General features: G+C 36.7%; 1 protein-coding gene across 1 annotated transcript in view; it reads right to left on the bottom strand.

Moving 5' to 3' along the window:
- The window catches only part of EEA1 (early endosome antigen 1), a 160,792-nt gene that overhangs the window by 104,905 nt on the left and 34,076 nt on the right, over nucleotides 1-21,811 (bottom strand). Inside the window, exon 3 of the mRNA XM_037845172.1 lies at nucleotides 4,287-4,414. Coding sequence (XP_037701100.1) covers nucleotides 4,287-4,414 — 128 coding nt within the window. The remainder of the gene's footprint in view (nucleotides 1-4,286; nucleotides 4,415-21,811) is intronic.

Here is a 21,811-nt window from a genome sequence, read left to right as displayed (position 1 = left end):
ACTAGAGGCATATAACAGCAGATTTGAGCAGGCAGAAGAAAGAATCAAGGAATTAGAAGACAGAACAATTGAAATCTCACAAACAAAAGAACAGATAGAGAAAAGAATGATAAAAACTGGACAGGGTCTCAGGGAATTGAATGACAGCATGAAGCACACGAACATCCGCATCATTGGTGTCCCAGAAGGAGAAGAGAGGAAAAAAGGGCAAAAAGAATAGTTGAGGAAATAACGCTGAAAATTTTCCAACTCTTATGAAAGACATAAATAAACATACCCAAGAAGCACAATGTATTCCAAACAGAATAAATCCTAATAATCCAAGACATATCAGAGTGTCAGAGAAACAGAAGGAGACACTAAATCCTTTCACCCCCAAATTGGTGAAATTTTCATTTATTTTCATTTCTTTGGTGTGTGTGTGTATGTGTGTGATATGGTATCCCCATCACTCCCTTTCTCCCATGTGGTCCTGTGAACTAATGTGATTTGTAGAAACCATATATTAGCTATAGGACATTTAGTTTTTATGTGTGTGTGTATATATATATATGTATGTGTATATATATATATATATATATATATATATATATATATATATGGAAATGTGTGGTGTGTTTTAAGTTTTTCCTACTATTTCTTATTCTTTCAATTCCAGGTATAAACTAAAATAATGAAAAAAGGAATTAGTAACAATAAACTTGAATGACTCATTAAAATTTAATGAAATCACAAAGAAGACAAAGAAAACAATTGCAATGCAAATTCTAATTCAGTGGGCTCAGTTGCTCCAATTAATCTTTTAAAAAGTGCCACTTCAATAAATTTGGAAAATAATTACCTATGAAAGAAAATCTTATGGAACATGTAATATATCAAGACAACCTAGGATATCTACAAGACAATTTGGCAGTATCTATCAAAATTTTAAAGGTAATCTTTGTCCTCCAAAAATTCTCCTTCTAGAAATTTAACTTAGAGATATACCCAAGCATGTGTAAATGATATATTCACAAAGTAATCTACCACATATACCAAAACATAATTTGTAATTACTGAACATTAGAAATATCTCATATGCCCATCAAAAGGAGAATGATACGAAATAATCCTTAAGATATACAGAGAAACAAAGGCTGTAGGGCAATGTAGAACTGTTACCCTTTTTGTAATTACACATACTTATATATTTATTTGTTAATATTAACATAGATACGAGCATATGTTTATATATGCATAGATAATCTCTGGAAGAATACACAAGAGACTGATGAAAAGAAGTGAGTGGTTAGAGTAAAGGGGTGACAAAAAATCAGTTTTCACCATGTAACTTTTAGAACCATTTGCATTTTGTACTATATACATGCTATCTATACATACATTTGATTGATATTGATGGAATTCACATGTAAACTGATGAACAAAGAGCAATAAGGCAAAAAGGTTTCATTATCCACCCAAGTTATGTGGGCTTTTGATCTAAAGATATATCCTGACCATAGTTACATGTTATCCAATATGTTATAGAGGAACAGAATATGACTGTCAGAGACTGGAAAAGTACAGAAGGATGGGAAGAGGAGATACAATAAGAGATAAACCTGGAAGAATAGGAAGTAACTATTCATAAGCAAAAAGAAACTAGTGAAAGCTATTATTTAGGGTAACAGCAATCAAATTTGCATTTTAAGAATATGACTCTGGCAGCAGTATAGAGAATTAATTGGAGGGGTACAAGACTGAAGGCAGAGAGCCAGCTATAAATACTGAAAAGTATTTTTGAGGGAGAAATGATGAGGCCTAAAATAAGCTGTAGCAGTAAGGGTAGAAAAGGATATGAGAGATATTAAGGACACAGAATTCACTAAACTTTGTGACAACTCAGAAGGGGGAGTAAAGGAAGGTGTGTAAAAATAAGCACACCTAAGTTTCTGGCTTTAGTTGGATGCCATTTATCAAAAGAAGTAACAGTAGACAAGAAAGAAGTTTAAAAGGACATGTAACGAACTCGGGTTTTGAAATGTCAGCTGTGAGGTGCCTTTGGAACATCCAAGGGAAGACACACAGTAGACAATTCTTAAGAGAATTCTTGGTTAGAGACGTAGTCTGGGGGAAAGTCATGGAGATACATATTACCCAGGCAGATTATATACAGGAAGATGAGCACAAAAAAAACATAAAAAGAAGGAATGATCACATGGTATGTTGTCTCAGAAGTCAAGAATGGAGAGGGTATGGTAGATAGTCTACAAAGATGACTGCATCAAGTCCTTCCCTTTCTATAAGCAAAAGCCAGTCCTCCATCAAAAAGCAGAGTTTATTTCTTGGTCTCTTGAATCTGACCTGATCCTGTGACTCCTCTGACCAACAGCATGTGACAGAAATGATGCTCTGACACTTTTGAATCCAGGCCTTAAGAAGACTGGCAGCTTTCACTTCTTTCCTCATGGAATGCTCTTTCTTAGAACTAAACTATTGGTCTGTGAGGAAGTCCAGGTTGCTACAAGGAGAGGCCCAGATGAAAGAGAACTGAGTGAGGCCCCTCACAGCCCCAGCTCCCAGCCACCATGGATGTGAGGCCATTTTAGACCTTTCAGCCTTCCTGGCATTCTAGTCAACAGCACTTAGAGCAGAAAAATCATCCAGTCCACCCAAATAATCATGAGAAGTAATAAACCATAATAGTTTTATACAATGAATTTTGGGTGGTTTGTTGCAAAGTAATAGATAATAATAACAGACGTAAATAAGATAAAATCTAAAAATAATCCATGCTACTGTTGGCCTTTGAAAGAGCAGCTTCAGGAGAATAGTGAGGCAGAAGCCAAGCTTCAGTGAGCTAAATAGTGAATGAAAAGCTAAGAAGCAAGAATAAGGATAGATTATGGATGCTCTTATATTACAAGTTAATTTGTTGGACATTGTCTAATTCACAGATGAAATATCGACTTCGTTAAACTAAGATGTTAAATATAAACATATTTGTAATAATAACATAGACGATGTATTTTATATCTGTTTCCTAACAAATGACAAAAGAATAGTGCCCAGAAGTATTAACTCATACATAAAAATATAGAGGAGCATTAATAGTCATGTAAAAGAAAATTCAATCTTCCTGTAAACACTGGTTTTCCGACATGTATTAATAAAATAAAGAAACCATATTTTATAGTTCTATATTACCTATCAACCACAAAGTTATATGGTCATAATACCTTTCCTTTATGTAGTGTTCTTTATCTAAAAGCTGATCAACCAACCAAGAAGTATTTTTTTTTAAGGAGCTTAAAAGGTTTTGTTTGTGAGTAGAATAAAATCAAGCTTTATGCCTTAATGGTGGTAAAGGACAAGAGTTCTCAGCAATAGATCAAGAAAAGCAAAGTTATATTGCTAAATACCATTCTAGCTAATTATATTTTAGTTTAATTTTATTTTATTATACATATATATACACTTATTTATTTACTTATTTATTGCATTGGTAGAAAACCTTTAATGTTCCCCCAGACTGAGAGGGCCCTATAAGCAAGCTAAAATTCCCCACCAGGGAAGTCCTGCCATGCCCCTGCAGCCTGGTGGGAAAGGGGCTAAGACTCTACTCATTAAAGGCTGAAGCCACTACCATCTCCTTGATGCTACTCCTCCCACCAGAGCTGGCCTGCTCCTGATCACCCAGACAGGGAGAGAACTGCAGGTACCAGGAAGGAGGTGACCAAGGCGCAGGGTCCCAGAACAAGGGGCCCTGGGGCAGCCCACTGAAATAGGAAGGTCGGCGGTTCTCAATGACCGCTGTCAACATTGCTCTCGGGCTCAGTAGTTTAAATTTAATTCTCAAAGTTGTTAGGCTAAAAAACTAGAAAGAAGCACAATGTTTATGTGTATTTATTGTTACATGTATGTTTATAAATGAAATTTTTTAATTAATTACTAAATTTTAATTCTTGTCTCAATCCACTATTCACTATAAAATCTTCTACACAAAGCATGTCATTCTTTAAGAAACAATATGCTAAATATAATTTAACCTTCTTTTGATAACACATGGTCTTCATTAAAAACATAACCTATGTACCATGTTGTAGATGCTGGTATAAATAACTGCTGGTCAAAGATTGAATAGGTTATAACAATAAAGGAGGAGGGCCATGCTAAATAATAAGAACAGATTTAAATCAAATAAAACAAAAAAATCTATTTTCACAAACCTATTAATAATGACTAAACAATGATATCACACGGACAATTCCATAACAGCATCATACTTCAACACTTCAATACTTTACCGCTTCAGAGCAAGATTAGCCTCTCCGCCATGACTGGAATCATTGCCAGCATCATGAACAGCCTCATAGTGCTTGAAAAGTTCATCAGCAGATCCGAGAGATTTCATACACTGGGGACATATGAAGCCCTATACAAAGAGTCAGAAAAAGTTTTCAAAATGGTATTTAATATTACAAAATAACAATTTACACATTATGAAATAAAGTAAAATGTCTTATCCACATCAATAGTGCCATTAAGTCAATTATAATATGGTATTAGCCCCAAATTCTGTACAAAGGTACCCACTGTCCATTCAGATTAAAGTTTATGAAATACAAAATATAAAGAAAACCCTTACAAGCATGTTTTAGGATGAATAAATTAATGACTAAGTACATAATTTAATCTATTATAAAGACTAAGAAATTTTGCCATCATATCTTCCCTCTCTCTCTAGACACCTCATTAGTAAAATAATATCTGCTTCTATTTACCTCATAAGACTACTATCAAAAAAACATTAAGAAAATGAAGCATTCTGATCACTGGGGGTAGGGGGTGGAGTGGAGTAATATAGTAGATAATTCTTAATTACCACAGAGTTCAGATGTCTACAATGGGAAGAAGTCTAAATGAAAATTATTCTAGTTTCTAGTCAGTAAATTTCTTAACCTAAGATTTAACACTATAAAAGCCTTTTATAAATTAAAAATTAAAATTTAATTTTATAAATTAAAAATATAAATATAAAAATTAATATGCAGTCCCATATAATTATTCCCATTATTATTATATTGTTAAGAACAGAAACTAGTGTGCCATGTTAAAGATGCTGATATACAGCAGTGTTTTACAATTTGAGGTTAAAACTGATCAATAAATCAAGAAATCAACTTACTGTGTTATAACCATTTTTTTAAATAACACTCTACAATTGAATATATTACAGCTCATGTGTAATAGGGATAAGTAGTTGTGCCGGTTTGAATGTACTGTGTCCCCCAAATGCCATTATCTTTGTGGTCTTGTGTGGGACAGAAATTTTGGTGCTGGTTAGATTTGCTTGGAATGTGCCCCACCCAGCTGTGGGTGATGATTCTGATGAGATGTTCCCATGGAGGTGTGGCCCCGCCCATTCAGGGTGGGCCTTGATCGGTGGAGCTATATAAATGAGCTGACTCAGAGAGAGGGAACTCATGGAGTGCAGCTGGGAGTGATGTTTTGAAGAGGAGCAAGCTTGCTGGAGAGGAACGTCCTGGGAGAAAGCCATTTTGAGGCCAGAGCTTTGGAGTGGACACTGGCTGCCTTCCTAGCTAGCAGAGGTTTTCCTGACGCCATTGGCTATACTCTGGTGAAGGTACCCGATTGTTGAGGTGTTACCTTGGACATTTTGTGGCCTTAAGACTGTAACTGTGTAGCAAAATAAACCCCCATTTTATAAAAGCCTATCCATCTCTGGTGTTTTGCATTCTGCAGCATTAGCAAACTAGGACAGATTTTGGTACCAGGAGTGGGGTGCTTTTGCTGCTGTGTTTGCAAATACCAAACATGCTGGAGTGGCTTTTTAAATGGATAAGGGGAAGATTCCGGAAGAATTGTGAGAAGCTTGATAGAAAAGGCCCAAACTGCTTTGAAGAGACTGTTTGTGGAAATATGGACTCTAAAGATACTTCTGATGAGGCCTTGAAAAGAAATGATGAATGTGTTGTTGCAAACTGGAAGAAAGGTGATCCTTGTTTTAAAGTGGCAGAGAATTTGGCAAAATTGAGTCCTGGTGTCAGACGGAAGGAAGAATTTGAAAGTGACAACCTGGAATACTTAGCTGAGGAGATCTCCAGACTACGTGTGGAGGATGTAACCTGGCTTCTCCTTGCAGCTTATAGTAAAACGCGAGCGGAGAGAGATAAACTTAGAACTGAACTCTTGGGTTCAAAGAAACCAGAAGCTGATGGCTTGGAAAGTTACAAGCTTCCAGGGGGTGGAATCCCAGAAGCTACAGCCCAACGTGAGGATGTAACCAAACATGGAACCTAGCCGCCATTTCAGTACAAGCCAAGATTGGAAAAGGAGTTAAGCAGAAAGGATTTGTGGAAAGTCCTATTGTCTGACGGCTTTGACCCCTAAGTGCTTCATGCAAAGCCAACAGAATTTTTGCGAGATCTTTATAGACGAAGCCATTGCCAGTCTGGACTTGAGGAGACAAACAAGGAACAAACTGAATGAAAAATTTCTTCAAAGACAGAGCCATGGAGGTTGAGGTCTGGAGTCAAGAGGTCTCGGGCTGGGAGAGCGGAGCAGCCCACATGCATGGAAAGGGTGAGTTTGCCCTGGAGGTCGAGGGCGGGCTTTCTGCCTCGATGTTCTGGAAGAGTTTTGCCACCTCAGGTCCCAAAGAGGTTGGAGCACATTCCCAGGGAATTGGGGAGAGCCTGGCTGCCACCACACTGTTCTGAAGGGGTTGAGCATGTGCCCCGGAGATGCAAGGGAATCCGGGAGCTGCCCTGATGTTTGAGGAGGGTGGGGCCGAGAAGGTGGTCTCCCCAATGTGTGGATATGTTGGAGCACTCACCCAAGCATTTGGAGAGGAAACAGCTGCCAAAAAGGCCCTTGGGAAGGGTTAGGCTCCCGCTCTCTCAAGCCCCAAGGATGCAACGTTGTTCTGTAAATGACTCTCAGACTTTGAAATCTAATGGAGTTTGTCCTGTGGGTTTTAGGAACTGTTTTGCTCCTGTTAACCCTGTTTTCCTTACTGTTTCTCCTTATGGCAATGGAAATGTTTATCCTATGAATGTCTGTCCTTTGTATATTGGAAGCATATAACTTGTTCTAAGTTCACAGATCCACAGCTAAAGAAAAATTATGCCTTAGGAATGGCCATGCCTAAATTGATTTTGATGGGGTTTTGTGCTTGACTTTTGTTACTGAAATGATTTAAGTTTTTGTGATGTTGTGATAAAATGAATGTATTTTGTATTTGGAAAGATAGTGTCATTTTTAATAAGGTTGATTGTAAATATTTGCAAATGGATAGAGGTGATGGTGAGTGTAATTGACAACACCAAATTATGGGTGTGATTGTGGAGGCAAGGGAACGTTTGGGGTCATGTAAGTCACTAGAAGGAAGACCAGAGGATAAGAACATGAGACTGTGTAACATGGTGAACACTGTAATGGATGATGACTATGGTTAATAGGGCAAATATAAGAATGTTCTTCCATGAATTAGAACAAATAAACATCACTATTACAAGGTGTTAATATGAATGGTATATGGACTTTACAATAATGGAAATAGCTGAAGTTGTGGAACTGTGACCCATGACATTCTTTGAAATTTGCTCTCTAACTACTTGTTAAATTGCATTTTGAAAGTTATCACTGTTATGTATATATGTTAAAGTTCACAATTTTTAAAATGCATTAAAAAAGAGTGGCATATGGGAAAGAATACAACTAATGCAAACTATAGACTATAATTACCAGTCATATTGTATTATTCTTTCACCATCTGTAACAAAGGTACCATATCAGTGCTAAGTGGCAATAATAGGGTAAAGGGGTATGGGATTTTTCTGTTTGGAACAATGAAAATGTTCTCAAATTGACTGATGAATGCACAACTCTGTCCTTATACCAAGTACACTTTGGATGGATGGTATGATATGTGAATAAAACTGTTTTTTTTTAATGTATTTCTTGTTATTGTTGCCATAAAAAAATTTGAGAAGCAATGCTATAGAGAGTTGTTAGATATAGGATTGAATGAGTAATAATAGTAATAGTTACCATTTATTAAGTCCATACTCTATGTGCCAGGTACTTTCCCTACATAATCTCATTTAAATCTCACAACATTTTGGGGAAACTAAACTTCAAAAAAGTTAAATGACTTTCACAAAGTCACGAAACTAACCAAGCAAGGGTATGCACAGGTGTGTAAGACAAATCCCATGTTCCTGCCAGTATCCTCCATCATTTCTTGAACTCAGTAGGATACCCTTGAAGGTGACTTCCTTAAAATAAACCCTTATATCTGCCAACTTTTTAGTGAGTTTATTCAATAAATACTTACTGATTCTAATTTCAAAAGTTGTAATGGTTCTATGGTAAAGTGCAAAGAACTGAGAAAGCAAATATATAGGAAAAATACCTCTTTTCATGCATCTTAACTAATGATAAGTAACCAGATGACATCAAAATATACTGTGTGGGTACCCGACTGAAAAATTAATTAGCAAACCAAAGGCTAAACAAGCATTCTCCCCAAGTGTTTGTTGGTTCCATAGGAAATTCTTTACTCAACTTGTATGTTCTTCATATAGTCAGTAGTCAAAATATTCTATATTATTTCAGCTTCATTATCCCAAAATACCACAGAAATCTCTCTCAAATTTAAATTACTCTTTAAATTATTTGCATTAAACCATTTTAATGGATAATAAAGAAGTAGTTTCCCACACTGTAAACACACACACACACACACACACACACACACACACACACTCTCTCTCTCTCTCTCTCTCTCTCTCTCTCTTGCTCTCTACCAGGGTCTTTGAGGAGATCTTACTCCAAAATCTTACTTCTAAAAAATATAAACAAATGTCAATTCTGAAAACTCTTCCAGCCCCAGTTTTTCCCACTAATCTACAAGAATTTCCTCATTCAATCTATTCTACAAGAGCATTTCATATTCTAAATAATATTTAGGCTCATTGGTTAAATCGAAGATATAATGATTAGCAAGAATGTGATAAAATTATTACCAGAAGCAATTCTGCTAGCTCAAGGTAGCAAGAAATAAACTTGTTTTACTCTCATCATGACTACAGTTCTAAAATGTTCCTCTATTACAAATACAAAAATAAATTATTATGGGGGATGGGATACTTCATTGTGTTTCCACACTGTAAGCAACAAGTACATACATTATAACTTCGAAGGTTCTAAGGCACATGTTTTGTTTAATGGGAGTATACATCTTTTATATATGGGGATTTTTCATTCTATAAAATCCAGAACATGATTTCCTTAAAGATCACTCTTCCCCAAGGCTCTCTCATTGACCTTCCCCTCTTCTGACTCACATTCTCCCTGATATATAAGATTGCAAATGGTTTTTAGCTTCCACCTACATGCTGATGACTCACAAATACATATAACTAACCAAGAATTATCTCCAGAACTCTTCTGGATCCATATACCCAACAACATACTAAACTTCTCTACTTATACCCTATAGGCACCTGAAATACAACAAATCCAAACTGAGCTCATTTCTCAATACCTCTCTTTCTCACCAATTTCCACCTTTCGCCCAAAATAGAAATCCAAGAATTGTATGCTACACTGCTCTTCCCTCTGTCTCATTTCTAATAAACACTAAGCCTAAACATTTCTTCTTTTCATCTTCTCATCTCTATCCTCACTGCAACTGCCCTTGTTCAGACACTCAGTATCTCAGTCCTGACTATTGCAATAACATTCCAAATAGTGTTCCTCTATCTAGTATCATCCAACCAACTAATCTTCCACACAGCTGCCAGGGGAATCTTTCTAAATTAGATTCTTCAAAATGTTCACAAACCCTTTATCATCAACATGGCATAAGAGGTCCTGCATGACCAGTCCCCTAACAAACTATGCAGTCTGACCTCCAGACACCTCTCTTATTTACTACACCATAAATGAATTATGAATGAGCCTGACAGTGCAGAATTTGCCTTAAAAAACAGAGAGCTTTCAGATGTGGCCCTCTCTCTCTGGCTAAGCCAACTTGAAAGATGAAATCACTGCCCTCCCAACTACGTGGGATCAGACACCCAGGGGAGTGAATCTCCCTGGCAACATGGAATATGACTCCCGGGGAGAAATGTATACCTGGCATCGTGGGATGGAGAACATCTTCTTGACCAAAAGGGGGATGTGAAAGGAAATGAAATAAGCTTCAGTGGCAGAGAGATTCCAAAGGAGCCGAGAGGTCACTCTGGTGGGCACTCTTACGCACAGTTTAGACAACCCTTTTTAGGTTCTAAAGAATTGGGGTAGCTAGTGATGGATACCTGAAACTATCAAACTACAACCCAGAACCCATGAATCTCAAAGACAGTTGTATAAAAATGTAGCTTATGAGGGGTGACAATGGGATTGGGAAAGCCATAAGGACCACACTCCACTTTGTCTAGTTTATGGATGGATGAGTAGAAAAATAGGGGAAGGAAACAAACAGACAAAGGTACCCAGTGTTCTTTTTTACTTCAATTGCTCTTTTTCACTCTAATTATTATTCTTGTTATTTTTGTGTGTGTGCTAATGAAGGTGTCAGGGATTGATTTAGGTGATGAATGTACAACTATGTAATGGTACTGTAAACAATCGAAAGTACGATTTGTTTTGTATGACTGCGTGGTATGTGAATATATCTCAATAAAATGAAGATTAAAAAAAAAAAAAAAACAGAGAGCTTTAACAACTTACACCTTCCAAGTGATACAGTGGCCTAAGCAACAAGTATTTTGAACATGCAAAAAACTAAAAATAAATAAATAAAAACCTCTGCTCCTTCATTGGATGTTGATGCTAAAACTGTATATCCTTATTTATCATTTATACACATCATGTGGCAGAATCAAGGTTCAATGAGTATTGGGGATACTGATATGTATACAAATATTACCATACCATATTACTATATTCTATAATAAAGTATATTTAAAGAACTATGGAAGCACAAGAGAAGAGGTATCTAACTCTGCCTGTGGCATCAGAAATGCTTTACAAAAGAACACACACATATATACATACATACAATACATTTGTGTGTGGGTGTGTGTGTATGACGTTGGAGTTATGTACTAAAAAATGGGTAGGAGTTTATTAGGAACAGAAAAAAGAAAGGCATTCCAAGCAAATGGAAGAGCATGCACAAAGGTACAGGAAGAGGTATGAAACACAGTCATGTGACATTTGGGAAACAGAGGGCTCCCAGGTGCATTCTGATCACAGAACCAGAGTAAGGGACAGAGGCATGAGAGGTGAATGAATGCAATGATGCCCTGTGAAATGCCTAAAATGAGCAAGGAGGATAATATAGAGGATGTGCCTTTGGGCATAAAAGTAATGCCATTAAAGTCTCCAGAGGTATTAGATGTTCAGCTTTGTCTTCTGAATGAATTTTCACAGTCTGGGTGCTAATCTAGCTGGTATAATTCTTTCTTCAAAACCTTCTATTGGAGGCAGGGCAAGATGGTGGCATGGAGTGGTGTGGAATTTTAGTTAGTCCTCTAGAGCAACTAGAAAACAGCCAGGAACAACTAGGGAATAGTCTGGAACAACAGTTGGGGCACATCTGTGACTGAACACACATCGTACACCAGCCTGGAATGGCTGGAACAGCTGAGATTGCAGTGTAGAACTATAACTAAAGCTTCCGAAACTGTTGAGCTGGTGCCTCTCCCCAACCAGCACAGCAGGCTGACTTGCAAAACTTGCTGTAGGAGAAAGAAGCAGTCCCTGCCAGGAGCAAGGGAATATAGCTCAACCAAGCTCTAATTTTGCTTTTAATTAACAAATTTGAACTACTGAGTACAAGCTACAGATAAATACAGATAAATCTGGAGCAAGCAGGAAAGGAACCCAAGTTTCCTCCTGACAGAGAGAAGACAGGGCTGATGGAAAAAAAAAATACATAAATAATTAAAAACAGAGGCTTTTGGAGACAACTGAGCTCAGAATACTGGAAAATGGCTGTGTCCCAAGGAAAGGGGCAAAGAGAACTGGGTACCAACACCAGTCAACTGGTGAAACTGGGGAGCTAGGGACTGGCTCTGAAAGGGGCTTTCTCTCTTCTTCCTTCTTTTTTTTTTTTTTTTCCTCTCATTCCAAGTAGCTCATTAAAGGAAGCCTTAACCATTTTCAGTTGTCAGCTCTGACCCAGCAAGGGTGAAGTTAACAGAGTCAGAGAGACAAAGGAGGAATTGAAGTATAGAATAATTCCCTAAAGGGTGTATCTTCCCTAAGAAAAGGGGGGCAGGGCCCAGCTCAAGTACCTGCCATTCCTCAGAGAATTCAGACACCACGGCCTGGGCAGGGGGAGGGGACAGAAACAACTTAGGCTTGGCTTCTGACACCCTTGGCCCCTGGTCAGGACAGGATCCTCTGAGAATTAGAGGGACTACAACTCTTTACAACAGTGGGGAGCTTTGGGCTGACAAGTGCCACCTGCTGGGAAGGAAAGGAAAGCACAGAGTCTAGAGGCCTCACAGGAGAGTCTGCCAATCTGCTGGGTCTTACCCTTAGGGAAACGATACTGAATACAGCCTCCTCCTGAGATCTGGGCCTATCTGGTCTGGGAAAATCTGATTGGGGTAATCAAGGAAACCAGATGCTTAGACAACAAAAAAATTATAAATCACACTAGGAAAAATGAACATATGGCCCAGACAAAGGAACAAACTTACACTTCAACTGAGATACAGGAATTGAAATAACTAATTATTAATCAAACAAATCTAAATCAATTCAAAAACCAAATCAATGAATTGAAGGAAGATATAACAAAAGAGATGAAGGATATAAAGAAGACACTGGGTGAAACTAAGGAAGAACCTGAAAGTTTGAAACAACAATTGGCAGAAATTATGGGAATGAAAGGCACAATGCAAGAGATGAAAAACACAATGGAGACATAAAACAGCAGATTTGAAGAGGCAGAAGAAAAATTCATGGACTGCAGGACAGGACATCTGAAATCCTGGACACAAAACAACAGATAGGAAAAAGAATGGAAAAATATGAGCAGGATCTCAGGGAACTGAATGACAACATGAAGCACATGAATATATGTGTAATAAGTGCCCAAGAGGGAGAAAAGAAGGGAAAAGGAGCAGAAACAATAATGGAGGAAATAATCACTGAAAATTTCCCATCTCTTATGAAAGACATAATATTACAGATCCAAGAAGCACAGCATACTCCAAAAAGAATAGATCCAAATAGACCTACATCAAGACACTTAACAGTGTCAAAGACAAAGATGTCAAAGTAAAAAGGCAATTCTGAAAAGCAAGAGAAAAGTGATCCATCACACACAAGGGAAGCTTGATAAGACTATGTATGGATTTCTCAGCAGAAACCATGGAGATGAGAAGGCAGTGGTATGATATATATATAAGATACTGAAAAAGAAAAACTGTTAACCAAGAATTCTATATCCGGCAAAACTGTCCTTCAAAAATGAGGGAGAGTTTAAAATATTCTCAGACAAACAGACACTGAGAGAGTTTTTGAAAAAGACAACTGCTCTACAGGAAATACTAAAGGGAGCACTACAGACAGACAGGAAAAGACAGGAGAGAGAGGTTTGCAGCACAGTGTTGGGTGATGGTAGCACAATAATGTAAGTACAATGAACAAAGATGACTGTGAGTATGGTTGAAAGGGGAAGGATAGGGGCATATAGGACAACAGAAGAAAAATTGAACATGAAGACTGGGACTGTATAACTTAGTGAAACCTAGAGTGGTCAACGAATGTGATTAAATGTACAAACATGTTTTACATGAGGGAGAACAAATGAATGTCAACTTTGCAAGGTGTTAAAAATGGGGTGGTAGTGGGAAAAAACAATCAATGCAAACTAGAGTCTATAGTTAACAGTAACATTGCAATATACTTCCATCAATTGTAACAAAGGCAATATAACAAAACTAAATGTTTGTAAGAGAGGGATATAAGGGAGGCGTATGGGATTCTTGGCATTGGTGGTGTTGTCTGACTTTTTTTATTGTATTTTATTTTAATTTTATTTTTCCTTTTGTTGCTTTTTAGTTGTCATTTTTTTCCCCTCTCGTTTTCTTTTACATTTTACTTTTTTTTGCCTCTCCTCTTTCTTTGTGGGAGTAACGGAAATGTCCTTATATAGATACTGCTGGTGAATGCAAAACTATGAGATTATACAGGGAACCACTGATTGTTTACTTAAGATAGAATGCATGGTGTGTGAATAAAACTGTCTAAAAAATAAACAGGAATAAAAGTGCTGGAGAAAATGTGGAGAAAGGGATGTACCTAATCACCATTGGTGGGGAAGTAGAATGGTGCAGTCCATCTGGAACACAGTGTGATGGCTCCACAGGAAGCTAAGCATGGGGATGACATATGGTCTTGCAATTCAGTTATTGGGTATATATTTGGAAGAACTGAAAAGAGGGACATGAATGGACATTTGCACAGTGGGGTTTATGGTGTCAGTATTCACAATTCACAGTGGATGGAGGTGACCTAGGGATATATTGATAGATGAACAGAATGGTGAACTGTGGTGTATAAATACAATGGAATACTGAGCTGCTGTAAGGAGTGAAGTTGTGAGGTGAATGGACATTGAGGACAGTATGTTGAGTGAAATAAACCAGAAATGGAAAGAAAAACATAATGCCTCACTAATACGGACTAACTATAATGTGCAAACTCTGAGAATTGTGTCTGAGAGCATATGTTATCAGGGGAAAGCTTATTGAAAAGGTGCCTAGCATGTAAGCTCTTACAGCAGTTACATCTATTCCTGAGTTGTAATAGTTATTTCTAAATTCTGACATGCTGAGCTCTTTGTATATAAACTGGTCGGTCTCCGGAACTTTGGGGATCTGTGTGAAACCTGAGAAAGAGACTCAGAGCCAGAGTCCAGCAGCTATGAATGCTATGAATGTCAGCATTACCCCATAGAACAAATGTTAAAGAGTCTGAAAAGAGTTCAGACTTCAATTTGACATATGAATGAAATGGATCTGATTAGGACTAAGGTAAATCAGACTAAAGGGTAAAGGACAATAGCGTCAGTGTTTTTAAAACTTCAATTTCTGTGTATGACCAAAGGAAGAGATGTTTATTGGGTGCAAAATCTGTATTTTTTGTAACACAATATATAATTTAACTTGTATGCTCAGTTTATTTAAACAACATAATTACATGGACTATTGAATAGGGAGTGAAATCTGGGTGGTTGTACAGGTTAGTTTGAAGCCCCAATATATCCCAGAGTAATTTGGGCAGGGAATAAAAATGTGTTTGCAAAGTCCCCTTGAGGGACTGGGGGAAAATGTGAAAAATTAAATTTCCCCACCTGGGGAATTAATGATATTCTCACAAGCACTGAGAGCTACCAATTTAGAAAGCCAAGACCTCAGTCTTGGGGCTTGCCCTTATAAAGTTTGTTACTACAAGGGAGAGGCTAAGCCTACTTAAAATGGTGCCTAACAGTCACACCCAGAGAACCTCTTTTGTTGCTCAGATGTAGCCTCTCTAAGCTAACTCTGCAGGTATACTCACTGCCCTCCCCTCAGTGTGGGACATGACTCACAGGGGTGTAAATCTCCCTGGAAATGTGGGACATGACTCGTGGGATGAGCTTGGCCCTGGCATCATGGGATTGAGAAAGCCTTCTTGGACCAAAAGGGGGAAGAGAAATGAAACAAAATAAATTTCCAGTGGCTGAGAGATCTCAAATAGAGTTGAGAGATCATTCTGGAGGTTATTCTTATGCATGATATAGATATCCCTTTGTAGTTTTTAGTGTATTGGAATAGCTAGAAGGAAATATCTGAAACTGCTGAACAGCAACCCAGTAGCCTTTATTCTTCAAGACAATTGTATAACTATGTAGCTTATACTGTGTGACCATGGGATTGTGAAAACTTTGTGGCTCCCACTCCCCTTATACAGTGTATAGATAGATGAATAGAAAAATGAGGACAAAAAGTAAATGAATAATAGGGAGGGTTGGGAGGGTTATGGGATGTTTGGGTGTTCTTTTATATTTTAACTTTTATTCTTATTCTTTTTTGTGTGCGGTAATGAAAATGTTCAAAAATTGATTGTGGTGATGGATGCACAACTATATAATGGTACTATGAACAACTGATTTTACACCATGGATGACTGTATGGCATGTGAATATATCTCAAGAAAATTGAATTTAAAAAAAAAAAAAGACATCTATTATCTATACCATGATGTTTCATAAAGTATCTATATTAAGCTTAATTTGGCATTTTTCTTATAAATCCTGCCTAGTAACTGTTGTAGAGCATTAGTTGGCATGCCTTTAGTGCACTGGTGCCTAAATCCCTATATTCTTCAGCCTGTCATTTTTCTTTTGTGTCTCAGTTTCTGCTACTAGAAGACAAATTATAGAGTATTTCTCACAAAATCCACCTCCCCATTATACTATTTAGTCTTCACAACTTTGGCTTTGACTGTTGTCTTAACTTCCAGGTTTTTGCTCTAGATACCTAGGTTTGCCAGAAAGCTAATGATCACATTAAGTTCGGGATATTATACCTTCTACAGCTTCTGAATATTACCAGGTCAATATCCCAAAAATAACTGATTCATCCCTGAAGAGAAATTTTAGAAAGTCAGCAATATGTATTTAATTATTGAGACATTCCATGTAAGTGCATTTTCCATGTAATTAAATCTTGCATGTTTAAATAAAACTTCAATTTGGAGCCATTTCTGATAAAACTATGCCTTTCTAAAATGCATATGGTTCCTCAACTTCTTACATAGATATTAAGCCTTTGCTTAATGTCTTTGAGGTGTGATTAATCACAGAATGGGTGTCTTCTATACTTCATTAATTCTGGCAAGCCTCTTTAATCAATGCACTCACATGTTATAGTTTTTCCTATACCCTACCTGTTTTGTATTTCAACAAGCATTTCTTAAAATTCTCAAGATGCTATTTCTAGCAATACTAGTCTTCTATGGACTACAAGTGTGGATTAAGAAAGTTTATTACCAAATCACTCACTTAAAATAAAAGTAAAATAACCTGAGAATGAATGAGTGCCTAAGGGATATCCCATGAAAAAAGTCATTAGTTCAAGGACTTTATAAGACCAATTCTGAATAGTAAGAGACTCCTCCATTTTTTCAAAACTATCTTCAATGAGGTCAAGGTTGTAAGATAAACAACTTCCAGAGAAGTACTATTAGCCAATACGAAAACACTTACAGTAGCCAGCTACATTTACTCCCCTCCTTAATCATTCCAAATTTCTTCCAATTCAAAAAAAAAAAAAAAAAGCAGATCACTTAAGATTAAAACCAATAAATTCTTCACTCATAGAGTTTAGTTTTATCTGTAATCCTTTTACAAATTCAATGCAGCTAAGAACTTAACTACACACATTTATGGTATACCTGTTGTAGTAAGTATCCTTTTAGGTAAAAGGAAAGCTCTTATTTAAGTCATATATGGGTGAGATTGCTACTTTTGATTTTGGCTAGCCCATAAAGAAGAAAAGTTGAACCACATATTCTGAAGGGAAGATAACTGGTAAAATGCTAAGCCGATTTCAAAGAACACTTTTTTGCCTCTCTTTGTTCACACATTGTTCAGGTCCTCCTATTTGCACCCATTTTCCCCACCAACATAAAGAACATCTGGTTCAATTGTTCACCTGTGAAGTTTTTCTTGAGTTTCTCTCATATTGAATTAACCATTGTATTCTCTGTGCTCCCACCATATCAAATAAGTAATATCTATCATGGAAACCTCCTAGGATGGAGATCACATCTTATTCATCTTTTTATCTCCTTCACCTATCAAAATGCCTGGCACATACGAGTTACTATGTTAATATGTTAAATAAGTGAATATTTGTGGGACAGTTTTCTTATAGACATAAATGTCTCAGAGAAAAATGTAAAAGTCTTATTTGTGGTCTTTCATGGTATAAAAAGTTTCATTATTTTCTAAGATTTGTAATAAAATCAAAAGAGCTACATTTCTGGTTTTAGACTACTACAATGATTTTCAAAGGAAAGAGATGTATCAGCCTGTTCTGAGAAACTTTTCCAGCCTAATAATTGGCAATAGTTCCCCTCACTCACTCCCATCTCCCCACCCTTAGATAAGGCCCAGCCCCACACTACTGAGAATCATTGCTGAAATCCACTGTTACTGATGGAACATTAACACAGTTACTGATGTGTCTGTCATTCTATCACCTCTCTCAGGTCTGGGGGGTCAAAACAAAGATGGAAACACTGGTAGCTTTAAGTTCTAATGTGTAATTTCCCAGATGAGGGCACACATTTCACATTCTATGTCCTCTTTCTATGTTAAGAACAAAACATTTTAACCTAAAGCATTTTAATACATTCCAATAAAACATTAACTAAAGAATAAAGCCATAAGTTACAAATGTTGAAATTATACATTATCATTCACTTTATATTTAAAATTTCATGATGAAATTTATGTAAAAATATTAACCAACTTTTATATTTATTTACAAATTCACAAAAGACAGCTGCAAGTAGTAAGAGACACCAAGCACACGTCCCAAGAGCCTTTTTTCCTTATTGAACCCTCTTTAAAGCATGCGTAATTAAAGCAATCCATATTCCCTGGTAGCATAAGAAATTAAGCAACACCAAGGCAAGGAAAAACAAAGATATTTTAAGCAACCCATAACCAAGTTACTGAAACAGAATATACAGGACCCACAATAACATCGGAGTCATTAAGAAGCTCCTGTCCTCTTGTTTCATTTTCAGTGTGTACTTTCTGGTAATGCTCCGACAAATCAATAGCAGTTATACATCTTTTCATACATAATGGACAGATGAAACCCTGTGAAATAACAACTTTTAGGACGATAGCCATAAAAAATTACTTATAAAACACAATATAAACAATGAAAATAGACAAAAATTATTAGTTTATCTATTCTATTTTCAGTATATGTAAGGGAGATTTTCAAGTAGTATATGTACAAAAGGTGGAAGATCTACACAAATTAAGACTTCTATAATTAGTTCCCAACCTTCTGCTGTAAAGTCCCATTGATTCAATTTTATCATGGTACCCAGTTAGTTGCTTTGCTTGGAATATTATTCTTTTTGTTTATGACATTTTGTCCTTACTTATCTGAGGGTGATTATTGGCAAGTTAATTTTTATTTTAGTTAATGAATTACTGGCAGATATAACAAATAGCGCCATGCGATACAATGTTCACAACAAAGAAGTTGTTACAACTCTCCTCTCAAGAAGTGCTAGCTATACAACCTTAAGGAGATACTTTATTTCACTGTCTGTTCCTTCAACTATAAAATAGGGCTATTAGCACCTATTCTTTTAGAGATTATCATGTGCATAAAATGCTTACTAGAATGCCTTACACATTCTAAGTGTTCAACAAATAATAACTACCATTAGATGTGATGTTATTAGAGAGGAAAGAAAATGAAGCCAGGAAAGGACTGAGAGATTAGAAAAATATATAGGAAATTTAAAAACTGGAAAACTCAGCAAGGCCAAAGAACTTAAGTACCAAGACTACGAGAAGAAGAGCTGCTAAGAAAATAGGCAGTTGTGGTAAGGAATGGGGAGACAGGATTTCAGTATTTCAGGTAAAACTATATTCTGTCTGACAAAGCCATGGGCTTGATCAATGGCTAAAACAGGAGGAAAAAAGATAATTGACACTGATAACATTAAGGAACTAGGAGGCTAGGATGTTTTTTGGATCACTAAAGTCACTTAGGATAATAGCAAGGAAGAAGGCAGAGACTGCAAACAAAGTTTCAAAGCCGGAGGCAATACAGAATGGTGGTTAAGAGTTAGGCTTGGGTTTGAATCCTGGATACATCACTCTCACTAGCTGTGTGACTTTCAATTTCCTCATATGTTAAATGAGGTAACAATAACACTTAACTTCATATGGGTCTTATGACATGAGATAAAACATGCAAAGTGCTTATCATAATACCCATTCAATAAATGTTAGCTATCATTAATATCATTATTTCTTCTGTTAACAACACTCAAAGGAGATTAGCCAGAGGATGAAAGTGAAGAACATGAATTCCTTTTTTTTTTTTTTTTTTTTGGTTATGAAAGGTTGTCTTTCAGGCAACTATGGTTTCATGTGTTGGAACTATAGAATATACTTCTTTAAAAGAACGTATCATTGCATTTTTGCCACCACAGCTTTATGCTGCCTTTTACTTTACTTTTGTTTCTTGATTAGATGTTTCCACACACAATGGTTCAATCATTCATTCAAAAACTATTTACTGAATATGATTACTATGTTCCACCCATTATACTGTATGCTGAAAACACAATGGTAAACAAGGCAAAGTCCCCACCCTCAAGAAGCTTACAGCTGCTCAGATGTAGTCTTCCTCTCTCTAAGCCCAACTAGGCAAATAAATTCATTAACCTCCCCCCACCCCCAAGAGGGATATGACTCTCAGGGGAATGAATCTCCCTAACAACATGGGACATGATTCCCAGGAATGTGCCTGGCCCTGGCAGTGATGGATTGAAAATGCCTACTTGACCAAAAGGGGGAAAAAAAAGAAATATTAACAAGCTGAGGTCACAGTGGCTGAGAGATCCCAAATAGAATTGAGGGGCTATCCTGGAGGTTTCTCTCATGCAAGCTCCAGCTAGACATCCCAACTGGCCACAGCATGCCAGGCCCTTATCAAAAGTAGTCCCCAAATACCTAGGTCCCTACCTGATATTCTATAAAAGATTCACTCACTAAGTTTTATCTTTCAGAAACTTAAATCCACTAGAGTGTTCCTATACCAGAGAAGTCCTAAAACCCAGAGGCAACAGCCTCTTTAAGATCAGCTATCAGATGCAGCCCCCTTCCCCATACTGTCAACACCCCCTTTTAATATGAACAAGTTAGGGTGCTCACTGCTTAGACACCCCTGAAGATGCAGAAAGAGATTAAGTGGGAGGAAGAAGTAGCAACAAACAAGATAAGATTGAAAAAAGGTCTATGAATACTGAAACTTTATATTATTATATATATATTGGATGCTGGGGTGTTGGAAGGGCTGGAAGGAGGTAAATGACATGGTGGAACTGTAGCCTATAGCATCCCTTGGGATTTGCTCTATAGCTGCTCATTGAATTGTGCCTTGAAGGTCTTCACCTTTCTGTATATACCTTGTAGTGCATAGTAAGGAAAGAACTGAAATTGTGGAACTGCAACCCATAACAATTTTTGAAATTACCTATATGATTCAGAACAGAGTTAACTGAAATTTAATGGTTCTAAAGTTCTTGCCTTGTTTGGGAAAAGTAAAAATACCAATTAATATTAGATGAATATAGGTCAAGAATGTGTAGTGTAATATTTAGTTAAAAGAATAATAAACAAGTATTTGTATAATTTTTATGTTTATGTAGGGGAAAATTGAACAAAAAGTTCTGTATCAATCCAAATATAAGAAAGAAAGAGGAGAAAGGCAAAATAGAATAAGTGGAAAAAAATGAAAGCTCATGGTAATATGGTAGATTCAAACTCAAATGTAACAGTAATTGCATTAAAAATAAATGCATTAATGAATAATTAAGTAAATGGATGGCAGCAGTAGGAGCCAGGTTTCACACTGTTACACGTAAGCAAGGGGAATGATCCATGTGGTAATGGATTAGAGTTGGAGACATCAGTATAAACACATGTTCAGACTTCTACAGAAACAGACAGTTACATAAAGAAATATTT

This window comes from Choloepus didactylus, chromosome 8 (genome assembly GCF_015220235.1).
Source record: "Choloepus didactylus isolate mChoDid1 chromosome 8, mChoDid1.pri, whole genome shotgun sequence".
Lineage (NCBI taxonomy): Eukaryota > Metazoa > Chordata > Mammalia > Pilosa > Megalonychidae > Choloepus > Choloepus didactylus.
Note: the sequence above shows the minus strand (reverse complement) of the source record. Positions and strands in the feature narration are given on the sequence as shown.